At 41.0% G+C, this 18356-nt stretch overlaps 1 protein-coding gene across 6 annotated transcripts in view; it reads left to right on the plus strand.

The window, feature by feature from the left end:
• The window catches only part of TJP1 (tight junction protein 1), a 377953-nt gene that overhangs the window by 331061 nt on the left and 28536 nt on the right, over nt 1–18356 (plus strand). For 5 of the 6 annotated variants that reach the window (XM_042853846.2, XM_005284979.5, XM_065558286.1 and 2 more), the window contains 7 exons: nt 5162–5372; nt 6581–6681; nt 8967–9320; nt 9761–10012; nt 10641–11540; nt 11922–12016; nt 12959–13183. In XM_042853846.2, coding sequence (XP_042709780.2) covers nt 5162–5372; nt 6581–6681; nt 8967–9320; nt 9761–10012; nt 10641–11540; nt 11922–12016; nt 12959–13183 — 2138 coding nt within the window. The remainder of the gene's footprint in view (nt 1–5161; nt 5373–6580; nt 6682–8966; nt 9321–9760; nt 10013–10640; nt 11541–11921; nt 12017–12958; nt 13184–18356) is intronic. The other variant, XM_065558290.1, reaches the window with a different exon arrangement.

Below are 18356 nucleotides of genomic sequence, written 5' to 3' on the forward strand. Positions count from 1 at the left end.
CATTAAATGTGTAGTTGATTCTAAAAACAAATGAGAGAACAGGAGTGTTGAATTAATTGAATGAATAATCATATGAATAAACCTAATAATCATCATAATAAATGCTGGGGTTTTTACATACAATAGCATAAACAACAAAGTATAAATCAAATTTCAAAAACAAAAAATTTACATAATTTATCTCCAGGCACTGTAGTAACTTATGTACTCTTTTTTTATATATAAATTACAACGTGACAGTAATGCTGCATGAAACAATTTTCTCTGTGTAAACGCTTTTAAAAGTTGATCGAGCACTTCTCTGAGCACCCATTGCAGACTAGCCAATAATCTAATGGTTAGGCATTCACCTGGGAGAAAAGAGGCCTGGATTCAAGTACCTGCTCCAGAGCAGGGATTTTAACCTAGGATACCCCCTGGGCTATTGGGCATAAAGGGGAATCACAACCAACTTCCTCTGTGATTGGTGCATAAATCCCCTGTGACTCTAGCCCCAAAAACACTGATGTTTTGATAATGTCAAAAAGTTTTGTTTAGACATTTCTGATTTATTTTCATTTTGACAAACAATTTGCTGAAATGAACACAAATTTGCTAAAATGTTTTTTTTCATCTTCAGTGAAAAAAAGTTTTACCTAAAAGATTCTGCCCAGCTCCAGTCAAGAGGTGTCTTTCAGTCTCTCCTGTTGAAGCTGTTCCACTTGGTATAAAACACTTGAATATTTATTTGTCCAGAGAGAGAGTATGAGAGTGACTGTGTACCTCAGTGGTTAAGGTACTCACGGGGGACACTCAAGATCCAGTCCCTGCTCTAATTACTATTATCTCTTAGTGGCATGGCAGTTCAAAGATGTATCAATAACAAATTTTAAAGCCGTAAATTACTTACCTGAGTAAGGGATGTTCTTCAAGGTGCGCCCCATGCACCTTTGATAGGAGATTTTCATTTAGCAGTGTCCATTTGGCCTACACATGCGCTGCTGATGTCCTGGTGCCCTACACCAAGACTATATCAAGCTGCACAGGCAAACAGCCCTCAGTTCCTTCTCAACTGCCTTGGCCTAAGACACAGCTTAGCACGTCCTCATGGTATGTGCCTTGGCTACTTGCTGACTTTCTGGTCTAACTTAGTTCATTTTAGTTTTAGTTAGTAAGTTAGTTAGTTTGTAGTTAGTTAAACTGGTTATCTAGAAGTTTGTTTTATTTCCTCCTGGGAGGTCCTCCCTGCAATGAGCATGCCCAGTTCAATGGGGTTTAAATGTTGCCACACGTTTAGAGGTGGTCATGGTGGGCGACAGACACTCTTTAAATGCGTTTTGCTGCCTAGGAGAGTCTCATGTCCTATAGAAGTGTAACTTCTGTTTAGCCCTCAGATCCAGGGCTTGAAAGAACTGGGAAATCAACCTGCAACCGTTAATGATGGAGTACTCCTTTTATCTTGATTTGGTGCCTGGTCAGGAGAACCCCCTCTGCATATCAGTCTATGGGGGTATCTAGCATCTCATCAACCTCAGTGCAACACTCTCCTGGAAAAGGGAAAGCCTCAGAGACCTCCTCTAAAGATCTCAAGAAGAGGAGCTCTAGCTCTCCTGTTAAGGAGTCTACCTGAAAACCATCTGAGCTGGTCAACGGTCTGGGACTTCGACCTTTTGACTCAGTACTACAAAGGAAAAGGGCTCCTCTGATACTAGTGAGGCAGGAAAATCCCATATCTCTAAGAGTAAGCCTGGCTCCAAGAAAGCTCCAGTACCTTCTGGTGGAGATGGCCAGAGGAAACACAGAAGATCAGGGTCAGACTTTACCTATCTCAGGTTCTCCGGTGCTATGTAAAACTAAGCCTCCATCTACATCAGCACCTTCTGTAAATCACTTTGAAACTCTTGGTACTGTCCTGCAGGTTCAAGCACGTCACTCAGAACCGCAACTCTACTCTGTACTTCAGGACTTTAGGTAACCAAAGGATCCATCCCCTGTTTCTTTCCATCCAACTACTGTCAAAATGGATTTCAGGATGTATTATTGTATGTTGCAGTGCTTCCAGCATTCTACCTCCTTCTGATGTGTCAACTCATTCTACAAGGTCACAGGCTACATCTATGGCTTTACTTAAAAATGTCCCAGTATCTGAAATTTGCATGGTCCTCAGTACATACCTTCTTCAGGCATTAGGCTCTAGTTAATGCCTCTAGATCTGATGTGGCTATTTGCAATGCAGTTCTTTCCTCAGTTCTAGACTCAATTCCAAAGTTCCCTCCTCCTTCTGGGGATACTGCTTGGGAGTCATCAGAAGTGCAGCATCTATAGGGACACTACTCAAAAAGAGGTTACTCACCTTGGGCAGCAACTACAGTTTTTAGAGATGTGTGTCCCCCACTGGGTGCTCCACCACCTGCCTCCTTCCCCTCTGCTTCAGAGTTCCTTCTGAGACTTAGCAGTGGAGAAGGAACTGAGGACAGTTTGTCTCGGTGCAGGGCTTGAGAATATCAGCAGTGCATGCGTGGGCCAAACGGACATAGCTAATGAAAATCTCTTATCAAAGTCACGGGGGGTGCATGTTCACATGAAGTAAAGTGCCCATTGGCGGGGAGGGGGAATGCATCTTGAAGGACTACAGTTATTACACAGGGTTAATAACCTTTTTTTTTTGTTGAGATGTGTAGTCCACATACATGGGATATGTGTATATGAACTATATATCTCGAAGAACATCCGTTATTGCACAGGTAAGTAATCTCCTTTTCTTCTTAGTGATTGTCCATATCATATTCTACTGCTGGTAACTCCCAAACAGTAGACCTTCCCAGAGGCAGGTACAAGGAGTTCACTCCCATAGGGACTGCAGCACAGTCCTGCCAAACAGAGCATCATCCCTGGTTGGTTACACTCATGCATAATGTTTCATGAATGTGTGCACAGAAGACCAAGTTGCCAGCCTGCAGATGTCTCTGAGGGATATGCCTGCCAAAGAGGCCACTGATGTAGCCTGTGCCCTGGTAGAGTGTGCTAGGATTCTGTGAAGGAAAGGAGCCCCTGCCAGTCTAAACGTGAACTGGGCTATCCAACTGGAATATTCTGAGTGAACACTGCTTGTCCCCTAGCCTTCCCCCCCCCCCCCCCCACCACCAAGAGATGGAGGGTTTTTCTGAAGGGCCTAGTACAAGTAGAACAGGAAGACCTTTCTTGCATCCAATTATGCAGCCTCTGCTTGCCTTCCCTGCATGAGGCTTCGTGAAGAACTATGACAGGTTGACGACTTCATTAATGTGCAACTCTGGAAGACCTCTGCATTCCTCTTCTTCCCCCCTCCTCTCCCCCTGGGTACCTGTATCCCTGGTTCCCTGGCTGAGAAACACTGCTCTAGGGAAGCTGGGTCCTTGGCAAACTGGGAGTGCTTATGGGGCCCACACACCCTATAAACTAACATTGTACAGTATGGGAGGTCATGGGGGCTGGTATGAATGGTCACCGTACCAGCATGGATTGGAGCCTTGGGTCAGGCCCCATTTGAGGCTATGCTCCCCATTCCCAGCATGGCTCATGCTAAGTGAGACCTATGCCCTTCATACTTTGGTCACACACACGAGGAAGCAAAGGGAGCGTGTGCCACCATCTGGGTCATCCTGACTGGTGCTTTCTGCAGTGCTCAGGGAGTTTTTCCTCAGCTTTGATGTACCTTTGATATCTGACAGCCATGTCATTTTGTGAGGCTTAGAGTCAGAGCTTAGGGAAGACATTCTGCACCTCTTCTGCTCGGTGTCTGGCTGGACCTGACTCTTCCTCGGTATCAAGGCCACTTTGGGGAGAGCATCTCAGCTTGTTTTGATGGTGTCTCTGGTGCAAACCTTGAGGATCTCTGGTCCCCGAAAGGTTTGGAGGTTGGGGGCCCAGGAACAGAGTCTGGGTGTATGGACTGCTCCCAACAAGAAGGCCCTCAAGCACTAGTCCCTTAAATGCTGTGTCTGTTTCAAAAAGGACCTGCAGATTTCTCACCAGTCCAGAATGTGCCGCTTGCATGGCTGTTGAGATGTATGATGGTCTTGCAGGAGGGGCAGTGCTTTAAACTCAGGGACTTGTGCTTCACCACATGGAGTCACAGGCAGTACTGGTCCACTCTGCCCTTTATACTTTGGTCACACACATAAGGAAGCAAAGGGTGCATGTGCCACCTCTCCAGGTACTGCTAACTAAAAAGTTCTCCAATGCATGTGGACTAGAGATGTGATAACCACTTGTGGAATATAATGCAGACTATCACTTGAAAAACTTGAGTTCCCCTCCCTGTCATTAAACTCTTCAATCTGGATGTTCTTGTAGGCTCTGTTTCAAGAAGTCTCTACTGTTCCATTACTGCTGTTCTAAGCTGCCCACTCTCTTCTACTTTCTTCACATGAAGAAGGGTCTGACTGTGTGACTTGCAGCTGGGCTGTGGTGCTCATATGCATTTTTTTAAGCAAGTGACAGATTACTTAATTGAAGAAACTGATGCCAAATGCCCTCATTTAGGTTCCTGGAGATGTCTAATACTAGTTCACCCCATCTGACTGACTCCCATCCCTTCCCTCTTCTTTCATCTTATTTTAAAAACAATTGTTTATTGCCCCCTCCGATGAAAAAATGTTAGCCACTGAAGGGACATCACAAGCTGGAAACACTACATGCTAATGCACTAATTGCATGTTCCTGAGATTGGCTCTGTGGCAGGGGAAAACCAGTCAAGTCCCATGTGCAGGGAGGGATTTCTTGTAAGGAGAGTTGAAGAGACATGAAAACTAGCTCTGCCTAGGAATCTGGACCTGGCCTTTCTTCCTAGTAACCACAGACTTTGTTTCTGGTACAGTGCCCTTTACCCAGGGAAATTGCCTGATTTATAGGGGTTAAATATATTATATGTTATAACAATTCATGTTTAGGCATACCAATTTTAAGTAGCACTGATATTGATGGGACTGATTGCATGGGCAGCCTAGCTGTACTGGGAATTCCCATATGTTTTCCCATTTTCAAAATGGAAAAGGTTAGTAAGTTAGTTATTTATCAGTACATAAATGCGATGGTGAATTCTGTAGGGTAAATAGAAAACAATGCATTTTTAGTGTCTTCTACAGATTTATCATCTAGAGAGAGCTTGAAAGCTTTACTTGCATATGTACTATCTCTGCAGGACAAACATGCTTTATTAGATGTTACTCCAAATGCTGTGGATCGTCTGAATTATGCACAATGGTATCCCATTGTGGTGTTCCTGAACCCTGATTCCAAGCAGGGTGTAAAAACCATGAGAATGAGACTGTGTCCAGAATCACGGAAAAGTGCCAGAAAATTGTATGAAAGAGCTCACAAGCTACGGAAAAATAATCATCATCTCTTCACAAGTAAGTAAACAGCAGGAAATGTTTATGAACCACGCCCAACTTAAATTGGGGCAGGGGTAATATATCCAACAGAGGTTTGAACAGCATCTCTTGTATAATGTGAATATGATTTTTAGATTTGCATTGCTAGGTAACAGAGTACCAATAGTACCCATTACATCGAAGCCCCTCAAATTTTAATAAAAAGTTGGTTAGTGGTTTTCACAAGTTTCAAAGATCTGTCAGTGCTAGTGTGTATTCTGTGTGGTTCTTTCCTTCTCTTCTTGTATTTCTACTTTCTTCCTACCTCTCTTCTTGAAGGGGAGGTAGCAGACAAAGATCCCTTCATGACCCATGGTACATTTTGGCCCCTTCCTAACCTCTTTTTCCCTTTCTTGGGTATTCTATCCTGCTCTCACTGTGACTAATTCCCACTGTATCCATGACTGGCCTGCCTTCTTGCTCTCTGGTCCTGTTTCACTTTCAGACTTATCTGTTGCCCCATAGTAGCAAAGGGTGGTATTAACAGTGGGAGAGCTGTGATGGCTTAACACGTGGTTCTGCTTTGAAAGCAACTGTAAAAATGCCATCCTTGGGTGCTGCAGTTTTCTATATTTGATTTCTGAATCAAATATGATCAGTTTCACTAATTTAAAAAAAAGTTGATTTTTTGCTTACAAGGCTGGCAATTAATAAACCTCAATCAAGCTAGACTCTTTCTTCCTTGTATGTCATCACCAGTAATACTTTTGCAGACCAGATTACATCTGCTGTATTTGTGTAGTCTCAGATAGGTGGAATTTAGTAAAGATCTGTCCTGCTGAAGCACAGGTAGGAATCTAAGCCACCTCACTTTCTCTTAGCTGTGTTGGCTTGGCAAGGCCAACAGGAGTAAAAATCAGCAGAAACTTATTATGAAATCTAAAGGAAGCAGATAGGACTCTGAATTAAACACAAGAGGAAAATATTTTAAGGAAAAAAATGCCACATTAATAGTTTCTTTTAGAGTAAAATTGTGCTTGAACTCAGCTCTCATTGTTAACTGTGATAAAATGCCCAAAACTACTTTATATAAAAGGGAGACATAAATAAATGTGTGTAGACAAAGTGCCCCAAGAGTTATTTAAACTCACAATTCACATTGCATTTGATAGTAGTGGTCCAGAACTTTCTCCAACTAAAAAAGAAATGTTATAGAAGAAGTCCTATTAATCCCATTTTATTTTTAGCTACTATCAACTTGAATTCAATGAATGATGGCTGGTATGGAGCACTAAAGGAAGCAATTCAGCAGCAACAGAACCAGTTGGTGTGGGTTTCAGAAGGAAAGGTAAGAAATGTCACTTTCCCTTTGTTTGAGTAGGAATGATAAAACCATTACAGTTCTTATATAATACAGTAGTGAGCAGTCTTTCCTTTCCCTTTTTCATTATCATATTAAGATTGTTGTAAAGTATCTGTGGGGAGGGGTGGCTCTTTGTGACTTAAAAACAATCCTGGTGATATTGCTGCTCTTAGTGGTCACCACTGTATCTGTACATCTCTCTTCCGTTCCTCTCAGATGTGCTTTCAAGACAATTGGTTTTTCTCCTGGAATGAAAAAAACTTTTTATAGTTCTGCCTATCACTTCCAGGTCTAAAGGAATCAACTGACTCAGTTGACAACTGTGAACTGCTCTACACTGATTTCTACCAAGATAAAAGTATTGACATAACCTCGGTAACGAGGACAAAAAACGTAGTTATTTGCCCATGGAAATCACTTACAAAGAGGTGTGGTGGATTGTCTGTCAGGATTAGTGGCTTTGTAAAAGATATACACTAGCTCAACCAGAAATTATGGGCTAAATGCAAGACTTAGTGGGAGAAATTCTATGGCCTTTGTTTATAAAGGAGGTCAGATTAGAGCTTGATGGTCCCTTGTGGCCTTAACATGTACAGCACAGGCAATTGCATTGTAAGCTTCCCCACACTGCCTGTGCTAAAATACCCCAACCCCGTTCCTTAGTAGGAGAAGATATGTTATCATGTACATTCAATCATTGGTCATTTTTCTATCAAGAAGGGTGCCAACATCAGAAAGGGCCTGAAGAACTGAGTAGAAATGATTGACTCATTTTGGGTAGGCCACTAACAGCTGTCAAGTGAGAATTACTCTTAATCTCTGCTGATATGCCTAAAATTCAAACTAGTAGTCTGGATATGTGGTGGTGGTGGTGATACTCCAAGGCAGGGGTGGGCAAACTTTTTGGCTCAGGGGCCACATCTGGGTGGGGAAATTGCATGCAGGGCCATTAATGTGGGGTAGGGGGTTGGGGTGCAGGAGGGTGCAGGGTGCGGGAGGGGGCTCAGGGCAGGGGGTTGGTGTGCAGGAGGGGGCTCAGGGCAGGGGGTTCAGGGTGCGGGCTCTGGCCCGGCGCCACTTACCTGGAGCGGCTCTGGGGTGGCAGCAGGGCTAAGGCAGGCTCCCTGGCCCCGTGCCGCACCGAGAAGTGACCAGCTCCACATTTCTGCGGCCCCTGGGAGAGGGTAGAGGGCTCCGCACACTGCCCTTGCCTGCGGGTACCTCCCCCGAAGCTCCCATTGGCTGCGATTCCCCGTTCCCGGCCAGTTGGAGCTGCGAGGGGCAGTGCCTGCAGGCAAGGGCAGCACACGGAGTCCTCTGCCCTCCCCCAGGGGCCGCAGGGTGGTGCCTGCGGCTTCCGGGAGCGGCACGGGCAATCCCATGGGCCAGATCCAAAGCCCTGAGACGCCAAATCATGCCCGTGGGCTGTAGTTGGCCCACCCCTGCTCTAAGGGTATGTCTGCATTGCAGTTAGACACCTGTGACTGGCCTATGCCAGCTGACTCAGACACGTGTCTAATTGCAGTGTAGACATACACTCAGAGAATGGTTCCTAACTTGTGAGGAAGGCTCCCTTTAGGCAGGCATATGAGATGTAGGTGGGGGCAACGGGAGCACAGGAATTCCAGCTGCATGCAATGGCTAATTCCACTTATCCCACAGCACCATTGCTGGAGAGGGGGAAGGAAGAGAAGCTCTGATTTCCTCTATATGCTTCCCCTTTCCCTGCCCCATTCTGGTTGATCCCATGGGTCTGGGAAGTGACTGTGTAGCAGCTGGAGAGCCAGCAGGTATTGAAATAGAGGAGCAATGGAGATAGGAAAACTGCAGACTCCTACCCTCAGAGCATTTTATATGATATCCTCCAACAATAAGGGCTTGATTTTAGAGGTGTTCAGAGTTGTTGAGCACCTACCGCTCCTGTTGAATTGTTCAGCACATCTGAAAATCAGACCCTTAATCACTTTAAAGAACCAGGTTTCAGAGTAGCAGCCATGTTAGTCTGTATCCACAAAAAGAACAGGAGTACTTGTGGCACCTTTATAAAATAAATTTGTTAGTCTCTAAGGTGCCACAAGTACTCCTGTTCTTTTTTAAAGAACCAGGCTTTTTAGCTGCCCATCACAAATTGAAAGCAGATGCTTAGTGTGTTGAATTTACGTGGATTTTTAGTTCTCCACAAGAAAGTATCCTCCCCAGTTTCCCATAAAAGGTGAAGGGGCATCCTTTGAAAATTATTAAAGATCTTAATTTAATTTTGTTTGACACAGGCAGATGGTGCTACAAGTGATGACCTTGACTTACACGATGATCGCCTTTCCTACCTGTCAGCTCCAGGTAGTGAATATTCCATGTACAGCACAGATAGTAGACACACTTCAGACTATGATGACACAGATACAGAAGGGGGTGCCTACACTGATCAAGAACTTGATGAAACGCTCAATGATGAAGTTGGGACTCCTCCGGAATCTGCTATTACACGGTCCTCTGAACCTGTAAGAGAGGATTCCTCTGGAATGCATCATGAAAGTCAAACATATCCTCCTTATGCTTCGCAAGCTCAGACCCAGCCAAATCATAGAATCGATTCTCCAGGATTTAAAACAGCTGCCTCTCAATCGGTAAGCAGTAACTTTACACTTTGTTAGGAGGTATTCTCCTTAGAGTGTAATTTCTTTGGAGCAGGGACTTTTGTGTACGGTCCTTGGCAATATTGTGAGTGCGCCACGGAAGCTGCCAATAATAATGCCAGAATGGATTAGAGAATTTGGGGGTTTTTTTCCTTATAAAGGGCTGTGATTTATTTTGATGTGAAAATACCTGACGTTCCAGTCTACTTTATATATTTAGATATCTGCTTCATTTTGTAAAAAGTGATATAATGAATTTCTAAACCTGCTGAAGAGTGCTAGTGCCTGATACTTTCTATCAGTGCTCTTTAAACAACTATACATGTAGTAGATGTGTTTGATCGAAACATTAGTATTATTTTTAATATAGACTGGAAAGTCATAGCATTATACAAGAGCACTATATTTAAAATATTTTGAACACTTCACAGAAAGCAGAAGCCTCACCTGCAGGCCCTTACCTTTCCCCGTCGCCTGAAACAAACCCTGCAACCTCATCACCTTCTGCTGTTAATCCTAATGTAAACTTAACTAATGTCAGACTGGAGGAGCCCACCTCAGCTCCTTACAACTCTTTTCAACTACAAGCTGGCCCCTTAAGAACACCAAGCACTGAGGGAGTTCACATAATGCTAAGAGATCAAGAGCCATCATCCTTATCACCGCATATAGATCCAACAAAGGTACCTGTGCTGCATCATTGCACTAATTTGCTGCTATACATCAAGCTAGCACATGATTGGGTTTTTTGCTCCTTATTGGAGAATTCCTTTTGATTTTTCTGAGGGTTCATGAACTATACAACAGTGCATCTAAATTTCTAAGAATCATCGTATTTTTTGTTTGCATGGCTTCAAATTGTACATCCTCTTCTATTTTTTTCTAGAACAAGAAATGTTAAATGAAATTTGCTTTGTCTGGTTTGTTTTTTTGTTTGTTTGCATATTTGATTTAAATTGCCAACATTCTATGCTGTTCATTAATGAGCCTTTGTCAAAAACCTGTGTTGTCCTCAAAATGATGCTAACCTTGTCTCACGCCTTATGGTTTCCAGTATACTAAATGGAAACAGATAATTATAAAATGAGTAGATCAGCATACACTTAATACAAGTGTGGAAATAAACTTTAATGTTTGAAAAAATTCATTCTTTAAAAAAAAAAAAAAAAAAAAAAAAAGACTCCTTTTCCCTGTAATTTAAATAAACCCCTAAACTAATTTTATCTATTTCTGCTTGCAGTGTAGCACTTTAAATAAACGTAGGCACAATCACTTTTTTCATGTTACACATGAGACTTTCTCTTTCTACAGGTATACAAAAAGGATCCATACATTAGCGAGGAGGCACCAAGACAGAACTACGTCTTGAAACAACCAGCAGTTAATCATCCAGTACAGAGACAGGAGAAAGAGACAAATCTGATCTATGAATCCCAGGTTCAGTATGCAGAGAAACAACCCAGTAGAGAGTATGAGCCGTCAACATATAGGTATGATTCTACGAACTATGTAGATCAGTTTTCCCGTGGTTATGACCCTCGTCTACATTATGATGACCGTATACCTCCCTATGAGGACCATTGGGCATATTATGATGAAAAACAGCCCTACCAGCCGAGACCACCTTATGATAACCAACCTCCTAGGGACTTTAACCCCAGACAAAATGCAGAAGAGAGCACAGAACGCAGCTACTACCCAGCACAACCTCGCTTTGAAGAACCACCTCCAATGGTTTATGACAATAGGCCTCGCTATGAACATGCACCTAAAAACTTCAGTCTCCCACAACTGCGATATGAAGAACAGCCTCCTGCTGGATATGATATTCACAGTAGATATAAATCAGAAGCTGAGACATACCCTTCAGCAATATCTAAGTCTCCTGAACCTAAGCAGTACTTCGATCCACATATGAGGGGCTATGAACAAGGCCCTCCACAAGGATTTAATGCTAAAGCCGGACAGTATGAACCTTCTCATAGCACTGCAGGTGTTCCTCCTCCTCCTCCCCCACCCTCATCACAAACCAAACCAGAAGTACTGCCTTCCAACAGTAAACCACTGCCTACACCACCAACTCTAACAGAGGAAGAAGAAGATCCAGCCATGAAACCACAATCAGTGCTAACTAGAGTTAAGATGTTTGAAAACAAAAGATCAGCGTCGGTGGAAAAAATCAAGGATCCTAATGATACACCAGCTGTCAAGGTAAACAATTCATACGTATAAATAAGCTTTCACTTCCTGTTAAACTGATGGTATACTGAAGTTAAGAAGCAAACGAGGTTGTACCAGAAACAGTAAAGTCTTTCTATATATAAAGAGAGGGAGTTCTTTCTTTGTTGTACTATCTTCTTAGCTATGTAACTTCAATATACTGTATGTTTAAAAATAGGAAGTGGAAGGTTTTATTGAGGGGAATTTGCTACCCTAAATGCACCCTTTCTTCAGGTTTGATACTTTGAATCACATGGTTTTCTTTTAAACCAATACCATCATGGTATTGGTTTAAATACATTTAGAAATTTATTCCTTTCTAAATGTAGGAATATCATGAAGTAAATCTACATGTTTTTGATTTTTTTACAGCCTCCAGAACTTGCACCAAAACCTGCCATTGCCACAGTGAGTGGTTCCAAACCAACCTCTCAAAATCAGTATGAACATGACAAAACAATTTACAGGTAAATGTACCATTTCTCATTAACACATAAGTATGTAATCTAAGGGTAGGTCTACACTTACCTCCGGGTTCGGCGGTAAGCAATCGATCTTCTGGGATCGATCGCGGAAGTGCTCGCCATCGACGCCGGTACTCCAGCTCGGCGAGAGGAGTACGCGGCATTGACGGGGGAGCCTGCCTGCCGCATCTGAACCCTCTGTAAGTTCAAACTAAGATACTTCGAATTCAGCTACGTTATTAACGTAGCTAAATTTGCGTACCTTAGTTCGAAGTGGGGGGTTAGTGTGGACCAGGACTAATAGTAAAAGAGCGGATGTTTCAATGGTGAGATATTTCTGCTTGGGTATTTAAAATTACAGTAGAAGTGTTATATCAATGTGACATGTACATCTGTAATAGAGGCCGCCAAGACACTTTTCTTAAAGGATGCTCTGATGCAAGATTGAGTGAACTTCACTGTGCCCTTTTCTCAGATCCTTTTAAGAAAGAAATAATTATGGCATAAGAAAAGACAGCAGCAAGTTGGAGACCTTTTTAATATTTAGTCTAGATAATTTAGAAATGGGTAAAGTCGAAGGAAAGGTGGTAAGGGATTTTTACTGTTGTGATACAACCTCCGTAGCTAACTAACCTCAATACAGTATATGTTAAAGGCTGAAAGGTTTTGCTCTCAGTCCACTGTGTTGTCATATGTAAGCCTCCATATCTTGCCAACTAAATGCAATTCTGTTTATGCAAATGAGTATTTGAGAAGCAGTTGTAATATATTTCTACATAGTTGTATGAGAGTTACTTTTAAATTGTATTGTGGTTAGCTAGGTTACAAAGAAGCATTTGGGATGTGGAACTCTAATTAAAATACAAACTACTACTAAAAACCACCAAACAAACAAGAAAGCAAAGCATTATCATCATCATCATCATCATCATCATTGCTGTTTAGGGCTCCAGAACCACAGAGACCTCAAGTGAAGCCATCTGAAGACATAGTACGTTCAAATCACTATGATCCTGAGGAAGATGAAGAGTACTATCGAAAGCAGCTTTCATACTTTGATCGCAGAAGTTTTGAAAATAAGCCCTCTGTACAGGTTCCTGCCAGCCATCACCCTGAGCCTGCTAAGCCAGTACATCCTCAGAATCAACTGAACTTCACTAACTATTCTAAGTAAGATCTTTCATCTTATCTTGTCTTATTCATTTGTTTTTAAAGTGGGGTGGAATTTAGGAGTAAAACTGAATTTACTATGTATGAATTCTATAACCACCAAGATGGGCATCCAAAGTACCTGATGAAAAAGCATAGCTTTTGTGTAACAAAAAAGACAGTTTTAGCGTCAAGAGAATTTATTTGTATGAAGTTAGTCTGAAAAACTTCATTACACTTTTTGGATGTGATGTTGATGCTAGACGTCTTTCTCTGTAGATGGAAACATCTTTTTCCCGTATTGGACCACTTCTTTGATTTGGAACATTTATACAGAAACTGTATGAAAGCTCTGACAAAAATTTAGTGTGTGTGCGCGCGCGTATACACATTTTTACTACTTTCTCTGGTTTGTAATTGAGAACGTCACCACCAGGTAGTCAATAGGCTTTCCCATGCTCTTTCAGTATTTTAGGATCTGTCTGGTTCCTAGTCGTTTGTTCTGCCCATTTACCTCATTGCGAGCACCAGTGTCTGGAGTAGTGAACTGAGTCAGGGCACCTGGATTCTATTCCTAACTCTGACATTTCACCTCTCTGACCTTCACTTTCTCGATCTGAAAATTGAAAATGATAATAGCTTTTTCACAGGCTTTGTGTGTGCTGAGGGATTTTAGGGCAATCTCTCAATAGAACGGTCCAGCACTAGATCAAGGGTGGAGGAATTCACTAAAATTCAGTGTTGGTTACAATTACAGGGTATAAGGTAGTGTAGATACATTATCAGGGAAACAACAAGAATCTGTGGGAAAATAACAGTCTAGAAGTTGAGGCTTGATACATAAAATTCCAAATGATTTACTGAATTTGCTGACCGATATCTTTTAAAGGTGGTGGGGGAGGAGAACCTAAAATTGCAAAAGTCAACCAAGTATATTATACAAAGAAAAAAAGGAAAAACTTACTGAATGGTATGAATCATCTAGTTACTAGCTTGTTAATTGTCTAGGTAAGATCTGCATATAAAGCAATGATCTCCTACTTTTTTTGCTCCTCCCACGTGATACTAAAGGAGGAGAGGAATGTGTTTAGTGATCCACGAGCTTTGCTTCCCAGGCAGCTGTGAATCAGTCCCCTTATTTTTCATCCTACCCTATATCTTCTGAAAGAAAGAAACGGACTTCAACCACCTAATAGTTCTTGGTAGAGGAAAGAAGTCCATTTCTTTGCTTCCAGACATCACAAGAAGTGACCTAAACAGCTCAGCTGGCCCCCAGAGTCTACTAGGGCTTTCAGCCTTGTGCTGTCAAAGCAAAACTGGGGAATTTTCTTGCCCCTTGGAAAGTATGCCCTGAGCAAGTGATTCCTTCACCATACAGCAAGACCCTGAGGAACAGTGGCTGGCAGTCATGATACCTCCAGGAGGTGCTGTAAATTTTAATTAATATTTGTATAGATTTTTAATATTCATAATGAAAAGAACTATATCAGTGCAAACAGCAATATGTTTATCCTCCTTATAAATGGCTTTACTGTAACTTAATTGCTGAGCATAATAAAATATGTATGCACATCTGAAAATTCAAAATAGCAATGTCTTCATGAACTGGAAGAGGGTGATGAATAAATGCATCTGTTTAATAGCTCAGAATTCAAATTATGTGCCCTAGAGCAGCTGGCACCTGAGCAGGGCACTGAAAAAGGGACCATTTTCTCTTCTGTTTCACACCTGAATGTGTCCCATGACATTTCCATTCTTTGGTGGTGGTTTCTGTGTGTGTTGTAGAAGGTAACTTCAGGCCTCAATATACATAAAACAGCTACAAAGAAAAGTGGTGTTGCCATGTATGGGACTGAGAGACAGCTTGATTATTCAGAAATAATAAAGCTGTTCTCTCTTACGAAAGAGTAATTAACCATTAGAAGAGACAGTAAGAATAGAAAAGCAAGGAAATGAATTAGACAGTATGCTTCCTAGTACTGACTCTTAAGATATACCTGTGTGTGTATGTGTGCACATAAGATATTGTTCCCAAGTTAGAGGTTTTTGTTTTAATGAGTGTTCCCTCTTACTCAGCCAATTTCTAGACCGTGCCTTGAGGATTGGTCTCCAAATATATCTCCAAAATATTCATGCGTTGGTGACGACTCTGTATATGTCATTATTTTTCCAAAAATAAATGTGGGGCAAATTGGTGGTGATGATGCGAAATTGTTTACAGGTCTGCAACCTCTTGTTTTTGAGTAATCCATATATCTTGTTTTTGAGTAATCAATTCTTTTTTAAAAAAGAGATGTAGCTAACACTACTAAAACAAATCTCAAATATTCATCCGTTAACTTTAAAAAGCTATTGATATTTTGCTGTTTATATAAGCAGACTTGCTAGAATTTGATTTTTACTTTTTCATGATTTCAGTGCATATCAATGCTTACTTTTAAGCTTTTTTTCAATTTTTATCAATTTAAATTTTCATAGTTGAAAGAAATTATGGGGAAGTCAGACAATTATTTAATGGCATAGATGTTGAGATTCAAAAAGTTAAACCTTTATAACCACTAAAACACAAACTGTCAACATTACAGGTCAAAATATACAAACTAATTATCCTTAATTCAAATGCTGATAAATTCTCAAGAATCACTTTTCTTTGCCTCAATGTAAATTTTGATTATTATCAATGAAAATATTTTGTTATTGGTTTGTGTGTGTACAGTGAAATCTGTGTTTACCAACATTTACTGATAAAAATCTAACCCTTCTGTATAAGTGTCTGTTAACACTGAGCACATCAGCTCTTCAATGAGTTAAATCACTCTGTTTAATAATGAAGTTTCATGGTAGAAATGAGGCAGGAGCATAACGAAAAATAGTTTTCAAACCAAACCACAGTACTGAAATGCATTTTAATAGCTTTCTTCTCCGGATGATTCATTACAAACACTAGTAATGAGAGGAACCTAAGCAAATGTCTCAAATGGCACCTTAATATCCCTCTTCCATTAAGATTTTGTTGTTGTTGATATTGTTAATAACAACTTCTAAATAATAGTTTGTACAACTTGAAGAATTAAAAAAAAAAAATTAGAACTGGGCAAAGATGGCCAAAAATACTCTCCACAAATAACCACTTTTAAAAATTAACTTGGCTGTGCTTGTGCCCCTGTTTGTGTTCACCTTCCATGAAAATCCATGTGCCTTTACTGGTGTGAATCTTCACTGAACGCCAGTTTCAGCATCTACATGAGTGTGTGCATAATCTGAATTTTAAATCTGTATAAATGAGTATTGGCATAGGAAGCAGTTGTGGTTAGAGAATGAAAACAGCATCCTGGCGCTACTTTGGCCATTCACAATTAATGCAGCTTGAATTAGTACTCTGGAAAATCCAGGGAACTGTTTGCAATCAGTGCAGAGGTACAAAAGTTTGCAAAAATCAATAAAAATTTGCCTCTTGGATGATGATGATGATGATGATGATTGAGGAAATCATGATCTGTGAGTAGAAAGAGGCTAAATCCATTAGATAAATCATTCATGGAAAGTTATTGGTTCAGCTCAGTTTATAATAAATGAGTGTGTAAAAAGAACAAAGCAGCAGTTTGAGTTAAGGTGTTTTGAAATGCTGTTTCTCTATTAAGTTTTTATGACAATCCAAGTAGTCTTAGACAAAGCAGCACAAATTTTACTAGAAAGCTAGTTCCCTAGTACAAGTTAAAATAAGTACAATAACTACTATTTGATAATTTAGAGTGAGTTTGTGCAAGTTTGCGTAGCTAACATACAAAACGTTTCTTATTCAGGCCCCAAATTTAACTGACCTCCACCAGTTGCTGAACCTTGATGGAGAATGTCCTATGAATGCAAAGTATATATTGAGAGAGAGAAATGAGTATACACTCTTATGTGGCTTTGCAGTATCAATGAACAAGTACTGTGGTTTCTCATCTGTAATCTTTTGTGGTGCCATCATAGATGCTTGCATTCAAACAAACTGAGCTTAGTGTCTGTTCCTTTAGAAGAAATTCACATTTATCAAACAGAAAATGGTGAAATCTGAGAGGATGAACATTCTGACTTGTAAGAGGGAAATGCAAACAATTAACTGTAAACAAAATAAACACTTCACGTGGGAGTAGTAATGGCTGAGCAAAGTCAGGCCTGGCTCGGCTGTAAGATTTCATCAAAATTTAACAGACATGACACGCTCTGGAGATAAGCGATTAGATTGTTGGTGCTGTTTGCAAATAGGCAATTCTATCATATTTCTGGAAGTCGGGTTTGCGTAACCCGGGGACCGTCTGTATGTAACATTTAAAATAAACCTCTGAAGTTGTTGGAGAGGGAGGGCCTTCTGAGGACATCTTAAAGGTAGAGCCACCTAAGAGATCTGACATGAATGCACTGCATACAGTTCTTGGAACATGCAATAACAGAGTTAAATGCAACAGCACTTTGGGTTTGATGGTTTTGCATATTAAAATCATTATCTCTGTTTATCCTAATATCCAGTTATTTTTGCTAATATTTTATGGTATTTGGCTTTTCTTACTCACCAATAGCAAGAAAGTGACTTAAAGATTTTTTGCACAAATCTCATGTAGTATATAGATGATTAGCCACTGATAGATAAGAAATTACTAATTAAACAAGTAATGGGAGGGGCTGTTGTTAAAAACTACTCTGAGCTTAGAATTAGTGTCTACTCCTCTGCCCCTCCCAGTTTATATTTGCCTCATAAAGGCACCTGTCACATCTAGATACTTGCTGCATGAAATGTCTATTTTTGTAAATTTCTTGGCAACTTGCCTTGAATAACCACATAGAAGCTCTGATCCTGCAGAGAGGCTCCTGCTTAGCTTTGAGTGTGAGTTGCCTCATTGAAGTCAATAGGACAGTTTGCTATTAAACATTTGTATAAGTCTTTGTAGGGCCATAATCAGGAGCGCTGCCAGCTTTTTTGCCACCCTAGGCGGCGGAAGGTCCCGCCCCTGAAATACTGCCCCCGAAATGCTGCCGCTGGCGGCCGAAGATCCAGCCGCCGCCCCCCAAATGTTAGCGCCCTAGGCGACCGCTTAAGTCACCTAATGGGTTGCGCCAGCCCTGGCCATAATATTAACATAATTTTAATATTTAGACAGAAACAGTGCATTTTGGTCAGATGCAACACAGTTGTTTGACAAGCCAAAGTTAA

This window comes from Chrysemys picta, chromosome 10 (assembly GCF_011386835.1).
Source record: "Chrysemys picta bellii isolate R12L10 chromosome 10, ASM1138683v2, whole genome shotgun sequence".
Taxonomy (NCBI): Eukaryota; Metazoa; Chordata; order Testudines; family Emydidae; genus Chrysemys; species Chrysemys picta.